This window comes from Zootoca vivipara, chromosome 1 (genome assembly GCF_963506605.1).
Source record: "Zootoca vivipara chromosome 1, rZooViv1.1, whole genome shotgun sequence".
NCBI classification, from domain to species: Eukaryota; Metazoa; Chordata; class Lepidosauria; order Squamata; family Lacertidae; genus Zootoca; species Zootoca vivipara.
This window is the reverse complement of record NC_083276.1, coordinates 63,794,794-63,805,629: the sequence shown is the minus strand read 5'-3', so window position 1 is coordinate 63,805,629 and position 10,836 is coordinate 63,794,794. Positions and strand designations below refer to the sequence as shown.

Sequence of the window (10,836 nt, the reverse complement as noted above, 5' to 3'; positions counted from 1 at the left end):
TAACCTTTTAATATAGATTTCACTGAATGATCTCCCCCTTTCCTTTTTGCTGTTGAAAATATATTCTTTGGGTTTCTATGCCAACTCGATCTTATTATTTCAAAGGCTGTTCTTATCAGTGTACTTTATATTTATGCATGCTATATTTAAGTTTGTACTCACCCACGGAGTTGTATGTTTTAATGATATTTGGAAGATTATGTACTAAATTAGACCCCATTAAGGACATTTACAATTATTAATAATAATATCTTGTAAAAAAGCTAATTTAATAATGCCTAAAGGTTTTAGAATTTATAGATGAATAGTATATGATTTCCTAGCTTATTCACATGAAAAACATAACTGAGTAACTAAAGTGTTAATCCTTTTATATTTGATCTATTGAATATCTGCACAAGTCCCCATTCAAATTGTGTTGAGAAGTTTTGCTTCATATTATATATAAGGCGAAAGGAGAAATGATTTGAAAGCTGTAGCGATATATGGGTATAAGAATGTAGATGTCTATTAGCTTTATGAAACTGACAGCTCAGTTCTGAAACTTTATTTTGAATAGATTTTTAAAAGGATTTGCGTCTTTAGAAATAGTAAAAATAAAAAATAAAACAGACATATATTTGAAAAAGAGAGAAAAAAACTCAATTGTTACCTCTAATGAAATAGCGGGTGACAAAACAGTAGTCTTTTTGATTTTGATCAGAAAAATAAACTGGTAGTGACAGGATATGATGGATAGATTTGACATCCTGGCAAATCACTGTCATTGATTCAATTATTCTAATTCAGAATAAAAGCTGTATACAGTGTGTGTTTATGGTACAGTGGATTTTTTTAAATGATTGACATTCATCACATTAGACAGTTTTAAAAGCTATGTCTCCATTTTACTCACAGCGTTATAAAAAGTAAATCATTTAACCAACACTTTAGTTCTAATCCCATCAAAATACATTAACATTATTACAGTAAGCATTTACTGTATTCAGCCCAACTCTATAAAATGACAGTTTAAAGACCTAAGTTTCAATCCAAAATGAACTTAGTGGAAAGTTCTATCAAGGCTAATTCAAAATAGAACTATATAGAAAGTAATTTTCAGGTCCCACTTGAAAACCATTTCCGGATAGCCACCTATTCACATGGTTTGTACATTAGTTCTAATACAAATATGCAAATCTTGCTGCTGATAAATATTTATACATTTTACCTAGGGAAAAATTCATATGTTTACAAATAGTATATACAGAATAGTATGGAACCCTGAATTGGTTTTGTTTTCTGCTGCTCCATACACTTCTTTCTATGATATGTCTTCCCTAAGCTCCAATGCACTCCCCTGGTTTTCTAGCATTAATGTAGCTGTCAGTTTGAATTTCAATCTTGAATAATGTCTGCTGACATAATTTCATTTTGCTGACTTCAGTTGTTTAGGATTACTGTTTTGAACTATATTGAAAAGCAATTCTTTGTATATGTTTAGTAAGTTTCACTCAAGCAATTTAATATATTTATTAGCCCATAAGGCAAAGTAATTATCTATAATGTATTTCACCATGAAAAATATTTTATCATATTACTGATAACAGAACAGGTGGAAAATACACAGAAATTTAATGCTTACAGTATATGTGGTACTAAGTAAGGTGTCATTTTTAATGATGTTTTTCTAGGGCCATGATTGTCTGATATTAAAATAACCCACTTTTAAAAAATTATGATTTTATTTAATATACATAATATTGATATACAGCATACAATACTTGTGTTTAACATGCAAAGTGTAATTTTTCCATTTCTCATTCATTACCTGAACTTTAGTAATAACAGTAAAGTTGATGGCAACAGAAAATCATAGCTGCCAAGTTTTCCCTTTTCTCACGAGGAAGCCTATTCAGCATAAGGGGAAATCCCTTAAAAAAAGGGATAACTTGGCAGCTATGCAGAAAATTCTGCAGCTTCAAAATGGCAACATATTTTATGTCATTAAAATGGCATCAAAATATAGGACGTGTTTGTTAACTGTAGAAACATCCAATACAACGTTTGCAAATATTTTAAAAAAACAGAATGGAAAATTAAGGCACACACCTTGCAAGTGTGTTTGTGTGTGTGTGTGTGTATGTATGTATATATGACTACTGGGTCACAATCATTAAGAAAAATATTTACATAAGTCATTAACAGTCATAATTAGAGTGTCATATAAATCGGAGTGAAACTGCTAAGTAGAAATCACTAGAAGTCCAGGTGCTTCTTGCCTGTGGCCATAGCAGTACATCCTGAGCTCAGCAGTTTGGCAGATTCTGCCAGATCCTGTTTGCTTGTGCGGCTCACTGTGTCTGACAAGTCTGGAGGCAAATGCAATTGCTATGGCAGGAGATTTCAGGGAGGGCGGGGGAGGAGAGAGACAGAGAAGAGAGAGAGATGAGAGAGAACATAGTTGTAATTAGATTTGCTTTGGATTTTACACATTTAAAAACATAGTACTATTCCCTGCCAGTGAATACCTATTACAGCATAACGAATACATATTAGAACAGTTTTTAAAAACCATATTTCATATACTGATCAACAGGATATTGGAATTTTTCAAATCAAATTCAGCTCTCTTCATCAGTACGTCCGAAATAGAAATCAAAGGCCAAGACCCAAATAAATCAAAATTACCCCCATGAGCCCCAAAAGGGGTATTTACACTGCAATCCTAGGCATGTTTACCCATGTGTAATTTCCTGAATCCAATGGGACTTACTCCATGGTAGGTGCATACAGAAATGTGGCCTTGTAATGCAATTCTAGGTATGTTTATTCAGAAGTAAGTCCCACTTACTCAATGGGCTTACCTAGTATAGGATTGCAGCTATTTGTGGGGGGGGGGGGCTAAGCACTAGTGAATTCAATGAGACTTGTTTCTGAGTAGACATTTATAGGTTTGCAGTGACTTGTTTTTCTCAAACAACGTTCCTGCTCCTATACCAAATGGCAAATTGTCTTCCAAAAAAAGGTCCAAAATTTCACTGAGTTAGTACAAATAGTTTCCATGAGCCAAATCAGATCTTTGATCCAAGCTCACATTTCCTGCATTGATTTTGTTATCTCCAGAGACCTCGTCTCCTACATCTTCTGTCTCCCATTAAAAATAACTAATTAGTTTGAACAGTTCCGTATGCCTAAGGGGCTTTCCATTTGTTGAAACAGCGTCTCTTTGATGCCACACGGCAAGCCACTTTTGAAACTGAGGGGACTCTCAAAAGCCGATTGTGACTTAACATGGAGGCAAGTTATTTAATGAAAAAAAGGCCAAAATTCCCGTTGTGCGTGCCTAAGCATCTGGGTACATTTACAGTAGCTCTTTGGATCCTCGCCAAAGTATATACTGTGAACAAAAATTAATTATACATATTGTGTGGAATACACCAAGTGGTCTACTCATCCACAAGACTTTCCCCAGCCTTCTACCCTTGTGCATCACTAAAACCATTCTGGGTCACCCAGCTCTCCAGAGCAGATTTAGGGGGCGCATGGGGGGCACAGTCCTGTTTCATATCTGTTGCATGTCTGCAACAGCTGAGCTGAATCCCACTCATTATGTTATTTTTAACACAACAGTCAACACGAACACAATAATCTTCACAACAGAGAGACAACTGTTTTCAGCTAACAATGAAACATTTCATGCCTTATTAATAGTCTTATTGCAAGGGTAGCTAACACGGTATCCTCCAGTCCAGATAGTTTGACTACCACTTCCTTAAGTCTCAGCTACCACGGCCAATAGTAATGGATGATGGGAGTTGTAGTCCTCAACATCTAGGCACCACATTGACTATCCCTGGGCTAGAGTGTTACGTTCTGTGTTGTGCAACCCTCTACATGTCTACTCAGGAGCAAGACCTATTGAGTTCAGTGGCACTTACTCCTAGGTAAGTACTGTATGTAAAAGATTGCAGCCTAAGTAAGTTAAACTTTAAAATGCCTGTTTGAAACTGTTAATAACCATAGTGTTTAACTCATACCAATGATGAGGAAACTTAGCAAAGATGTTAGATAGATTGAAATCCAAAAATATTAATCCTGGAGCTGTATTGGTATAGTCTTCTATTTAAGACATTTTCTGGGCTTCTCTACTACTACTACTACTCAGTAGTGTATGATTTGTAATTTGCACTCATTACAAGTTGTCAGGCTGCATTCCAAGCCAGTAGTTTTTTTCTTTTTCTTTTTTTAAGGATTAACTTTTATCCAGAGTATTTATAAAATGGGATGTTTGTGGGTTCAGGTTTCACATAATTAATTCACCCATTTGCAGTTCACGGCTTCCTACTGCAAGCACTTCCTACTTCTTCCCATGAACAGCCACAACTATGATGAAATTGATTGCTACTGCTATTTATTTCTTTAGCACCAAGAGTCCTCTAGGCTCTATGCAGGCAAAATGTGGTTTTAAATGTAAAGTACATCGGGGGGGGGGGAATAGCCAAAGTTCACATATATACTGAAGGGGTTGGAACTGGCAGTGACTGATCAGGAAAAGGATCTTGAGGTTCTAGTCGGTAGCTCAATGAAAATGTTGATTCAGTGATAAAGACAAATTCTACATTAGGGATCATTAGGAAAGGGATTGAAAATAAAATGGCCAATATTGTAATCCCTTCATGCAAATCTATGATGCAAGCACACTTGGAATACTGTGTATAGTTCTGTTCACCCCTGTTGTAGAGTTAGGGGGGGGGAAAGGAAGCCAAAATGATCAGGAGGCACTCTCCTATGAGGAAAATTGACAACAGAATGGCAACGTGTCAGGGAACTTAGTTGCTCCAAATCTCCCTATTCAGCACTTTGGAGCTTGCATTGCTCTTCAACATTCTGAGGTACTAAGGACCATGACACAAACGGGATGCTGGCTGGTGTAGAACTTATCATGAAGATAACACAATATGCATTCGAGCATGAAATCGTGTCTACTACACGGCAGTGAGGACAGCAAAGGAAGCACACTTTGCTGCCTCCATTGCATTCTCAAATACTTGTCCAGCAGAGCTACCAACAGTACGCATTTGTTAACAAAATTACACGACAAGTTCCCAAGACACACTGAGGATAACATTGCTCACCTCTTTGAAAATTTGGACACCATTGTTGTAACCAGTTTTAGCTTTTGAGGCCTGAGAACATGGCAAAGCGCTAGTAGCTGTTTGGCCGACTTTATGCCCTTTTGCCCCTTCCCTGTCATGGCTGGTTCAAGCTAGTTGTGGGGAATCGGGGTGTTGCCCAGGTAACTCCATCTTATGGGAAATGGATCATTATGTGACACTGCACACCTATAAGGCTCCCAGGCAGTTACATTATGGCATGCTGCAAGGTACCATCTTGTCCCCAATGCTATTTAACATCTACGGTATATGAAGTGTATGGGAATCATCATCAGGGGATTTGGAGCATGCTGTCATCAGTATGCTGATGGCACCTAGCTCTATTTCCCCACTACATCTGATTCAGGTGTGGCTGTGCAAATAAGTGCAGTGGCGAGCTGAATCACCTGAATCTTGATTAGCCGTGTGGGTAGGTGGTTCCTGAGTCTGGAATTTAGGCAATTACCATGTAAGTGCTCCTTGACCCATGGATGTCATTGAAGACCCAAGAGGTCACAATAGTTAGGGGAACCTTGTTTCAGATTCAGATGACATGCCAACTGTGGCCATTCTTTGATAGGGATGGTCTAGCCCAGGCATATGCAAACTCAGCCCTCCAGATATTTTGGGGCTACAACTCTCATCATCCCTGACCACTGGTCCTCTTAGCTAGGGATGATGGGAGTTGTAGTCCCAAAACATCTGGAGGGCTGAGTTTGCCTATGCCTGGGCTAGCCACAGAGACCAGATTACTGTCATGTGCTCTATGTGGGGGCAGAACGCAACAGATAGGTTGTTAATTGTACATTCCTGCTGCAAGTATGTGACACTGTAGTGGCTGCCAATTTGTTACCAGACCAGGTTTAAAGTTTTGATATTGGTATTGACATATAGAAAATGATAAACTGTTTTTTTACTGATTTTAATTGATAAGTCTGCATCCAAAAGAGCTCAAAAGAAACTGTTCTGACTTTTTATATAGTGTAATGTTATAACATAGCTATGATTCCCCTACAAATGTTCTGTGTGAATGTCTTCATGAATCCCATACTTTTGTAAACTTTTTAAAGATTATACAATTATAAAAGATTATACAATGATAAAATGTTTTTATTTTACCATTGTATAGTCTTTTATAATTGTATAATCTTTAATAAGTTTTAAAAGTATGGGATTCATGAAAACATTCACACAGAACATTTGTTTATCAGTGCTAAAATTTCAGCAATATTCTACTTTCATTGAGTAGATAAAGAAGAGAATGAGGTTTTACTTCTCATGCAGGGCCGGAGCGTCCATAAAGGTGAGCTAGGCAACTGCCTAGAGCGCCGTCATGGAGGGGGCGCTGCCAGCCTGCCCCCTGCCCGCCACCCCCTGCTCACAGCTTTCCCTCCTGCTGCTGCTGAGGCACTTCCCTGCAATGCCCTGCAGGGGGCGCAGGGCTGTGCCGCATGACGGGGAGGTGGGGGAACCTGAGCACGCGCCCAGTGCAGCAGCGACGGTGCCGTCTGACCGCCATGAGCCCAACGGGGGCGAGCGGGCTTCCGCGCTCTCCAGCCAGCCAGCCAGGCGGCAGAGCCGGCTCTAGGAGAGCTCAGTGCCCTCCCACCTATGGAGGGGACACCGAGAGTTCCCCAGCGGCAGCCGCAGCGAGCGAAACCTTCAGCTATGGGCGCTGCCGCTGCTGCCCGGTCGCCGAGGAGCTCACAGCGTCCCCTCCATAGGCGGAAGGAGCGCGAGCCAAAAGGAGAGCTCAGCGCCCTCCCGCCCACGGAGGGGACGCTGTGAGCTCCCGAGTGGCTGTAGTGAGCAAGCGGCGGCAGCGCCCGCAGCTGAAGCCTGAGGAGCTTAAAGCGTCCCCTCCACAGGCAGGAGGGCACCGAGCTCCCCCCTTGGCCCGCGCTCCTCCCGCCAATGGAGGGGACGCAGGGGCATCAGCTGTGTTGTGCGTGCGCCATGACGCATGTGCCCGGGGGGCACCAGAAGCTGTTTTTGCCTAGGGCGCAAAAAGCCCTAGCACCGGCCCTGTTCTCATGATCAGATACTATTAAGTTTGGGTCTCCCAAGGTCTCCTAGGCCAGAGCCTCCAGTTGCTTTAATCCAGGCCTACCTGCAGAAATTCATAGGCCAATATCAAGGAAGATGGCAAGAATGCCCCATCACTACCTTCTGGAATTGCCAGTGTAGAAATAACAGAAGCACTGTAAAATGGTGCCTGTAAGTTTGAGATCCTCATATTAATTTACAATGCCCTTAATAACTAGGTCCCAAATACCTTATGGACCACTTGACTCTTTACACCGCTGCCCAGACTTTGGGCCTTTGTTAGTGGTTCCCCCGTGGCTTGGATGCACTGCTTGTATCCATCAGGAGTCATGTGTTCTGTACTGTGGGCCGTATTCTATGGAACTCCTTCCTAGGATATTATGGTTGACAGTACTGAAGGCAGCTGAGAATTCCTGCAGAACCAATGGGGATGGCACTCTAGGGTGACTAAAGCGGTCTCTGTCCCAAAACCAAACTGAAATGTGTCTAGATACTCTTTATCATCCAGAAATACTTGGTGTTGGGTTGCCCACACTTGATCGAGCACCTAGCCCTAGAATAGTATATTGTAGACTGGCTGGAAATGTATTTTTTTAATGTCAAGATACAGCTTTTAAAAAAGCAAGTTCACTACTGCCTTTTTCAAGCTCAACAGGCTCACAGCTTTTCACAAGGAAGCATTTGCCACTTCAGCCACTCCCTTGGCTACACCACCTATGGTAGATTACCTTAGCCAGAAGGCAAAGGGTCAGGTGCACACATGGCCGAACATACTTTTTCAAGAATCATGCCCACATTCTCAGGTTGTACTAACTGGAAAGTAGAAAAATTCCTTCAGTAGCACCTTAAAGACCAACTAAGTTTTTATTTTGGTATGAGCTTTCGTGTGCATGCACACTTCTTGTGTATCTGAAGAAGTGTGCATGCACACAAAAGCTCATACCAAAATAAAAACTTAGTTGGTCTTTAAGGTGCTACTGAAGGAATTTTTCTATTTTGCTTCAACTCAGACCAACACGGCTACCTACCTGTAACTGGAAAGTATTCGAGACCAATGGGCAAGTAGGTAGCTACATTTACTGACTCTGCTTTAACTGTGGCTTCCAAGTTGGAATGGATGTGAGTGCTTTGCAAATTGGTCATAGCAGGTCCTTGGAAAACCTCTGTTAGATAGTCCTGAGGATAGAGCTCCAGACCATATTGGTTGGATTCATCATGAGTTGCTCTGGTCATCACTCCTGTTGTTTCTTCACTTAAAGCAGTGATGGCCAAAATTGGCCCTCCAACTGTTTTGGGACTACAGTTCGCATCATCCCTGACCACTGGTCCTGTTAGCTAGGGATGATGGGAGTTGTAGTCCCAAAACAGCTGGAGGGCCAAGTTTGGCCACCACTGACTTAAAGCTTCCAGGACCACAGAGAGACAACTTGGTTCTACTAACAGGGAGAGGATGTTGAGGAGTGCTTGTGTCAATTGCTCAAGCAATTTCCCCCACTGCAGAGTTTGACTAGACCAGGCATCCCCAAACTTCGGCCCTCCAGATGTTTTGGATTACAATTCCCATCTTCCCCAACCACTGATCCTGTTAGCTAGGGATCATGGGAGTTGTAGGCCAAAACATCTGGATGGCAACAGTTTGGGGATGCCTGGACTAGACACTTGGCAGAATTGCCTACAGAAGTGATAGAAGAATGTCCAAGCCACTTTGAGCAATCAAAAGGTATGTATGAAAATTAATACGGTTAAGGCCTTTTCAAGCATACCTTTTTCCTAGCCATCTTTTCCATCTGGAATATTATAGTAAGATAAAATATAATTCAAAACACTGTATATTAAACCATCCACTTAGCTTGCCAAACACGCTGCTTGTTCCCAGTCATTACAGAAACAAAAATAGGTGTCATTAGATTGAGTTGAGCAAATGAGTAGCTCATATGAAAATTAGACCACTGGCCAATGCATTTCCAAAGGATCTTATATAAAGCATCTTTGAGAGTTTGTAAAGTGTTAACTTCAATATATTCAGTGCCCTACAATCTCAGATGGTTAGGCTTGAGTTGCAATTCAATGTATACCTACTTGGGAGTAAAACCCAATGAATTTAGTGAGACTGACTTCTTGATAAACAAGTGTAAGATCAGGCTGGTGAGCGGAGTAATGCATGATATATGCCACTATGATGTAGTCTTTGTTAAAAAGGGGAGTGGGGTGTAAAACCCCTTGCCTGTGACTTGGAGTAGATACATAATAAGAGAAGGGCTCTAATAAAACATTTGATGTCCACACAGGGGAGCAGTGCGCTCATTTGGTTAAAACTTTTTAAAAAATTACTTCAAATTAGAAAAACACAAAAGTAGAAAAAGCAAAGGAGATCGCAGACCTATATCTCAATATTTGGAACAGAAGCAGCAATTTGCTTAGAGGTACCAACAATGCTGTGGCAAAATAAATCTTGAAAGAAACAAATTCTAAATGGTCTTCCATTAAAATATAAGGTGCTGATATATTAAATGCTATATTTTTGTCAGTGAACTTGTGAAACAAAAACAAACCATGGTCCTCCCAACTCTACAATTCTATGATTCTATGAAATTGCCATTAAAACATACTCTGAAGGAATATGAAAGTGTTTCGTTTTCAAAAAGTTTTCACATTTGCCTAGCTCAGACCAAAACACAGAACTTTCTCTACTTATATATGAATAGTTTATTCAGACTAAAGCAGAGTTCTAACAATACAATGAACCAACAATCAACTAAAAAGGAAATGTAAAGAGATTTTGTTTACATGAATATTTCATACAGAGGTGTGTGCATATCCACACATTTTTGTGTTCCTGATCTACTTTATTTCTTTAATTTAATGACAAGAATATAGCATGCACATGAGAAGCTATTGTATTACTTGGCGTAATTATCTTTTATCAACATTGTCTTACCCAATTTTAAAAAATCTCTGTATTTGACTATTAAGCCACAGAAGAGAAATCAAGCAACGGCTAAGCCAATGAAAAGAATTCCTGAGGCGATGTAAATTACTAGACTTCACTAACAATCATGCCTCCCCTAACCGGCTGTATAATGCAATATAACCCACATTAATTAACCATATTCTCTTCTAGCTAATTAAAATAAGTGAATTCAGGAAAAAGTTGCTTTGTAGATTTCTTTAAGGTATCAAACACTGGAAAATTTACTAATTTATTTTAGGGAGTTAATCATTGAGAGATTTGGTTTTGTAGTACTATGCACGCAAAGTACAGGTACAATATCTAAGCAAGCAACATAAAGATGTATAGGCAATCACTTGCATAAAGCAAACCTGCAAATTATACTGCTTGTTTCTGCTAGCACCACATGCTTATCACATTGCACCTAACAGACTAAGGATGCAGTCATAAGTGTACTTGCCTGGAAATAAAAAGTTTCCCCAAAATTAATTTGAATTAGGATCAGAGCATAAGGCTGCAAGTGTAAATATCCTAGTGCTGTCAATTACGCTTCACTCGTGTAAGTGAGCTAAGTCACTGCACTCTTACAGTCTGACTGAATACCTCTGAAAAAAGTAGCCTCTTTGCCACTCTGACCCTAAACTCAGTTATTTGGGGGAAAGTTCCATTCATTTTAATGGGACTTGTTTCTGAGTATGTGCACTT

The 10,836-nt window shown here is 40.0% G+C and overlaps 1 protein-coding gene across 2 annotated transcripts in view; it reads right to left on the bottom strand.

Annotated features, from left to right (window-relative positions):
- Positions 1-532: 532 nt before the first annotated feature.
- ELP4 (elongator acetyltransferase complex subunit 4) overlaps positions 533-10,836 on the bottom strand; it is a 154,940-nt gene continuing 144,636 nt past the window's right edge. For both annotated transcript variants that reach the window (XM_035117904.2, XM_035117893.2), the window contains one exon: positions 533-2,370. In XM_035117904.2, coding sequence (XP_034973795.2) covers positions 2,239-2,370 — 132 coding nt within the window. In that variant the 3' untranslated portion in view covers positions 533-2,238. The remainder of the gene's footprint in view (positions 2,371-10,836) is intronic.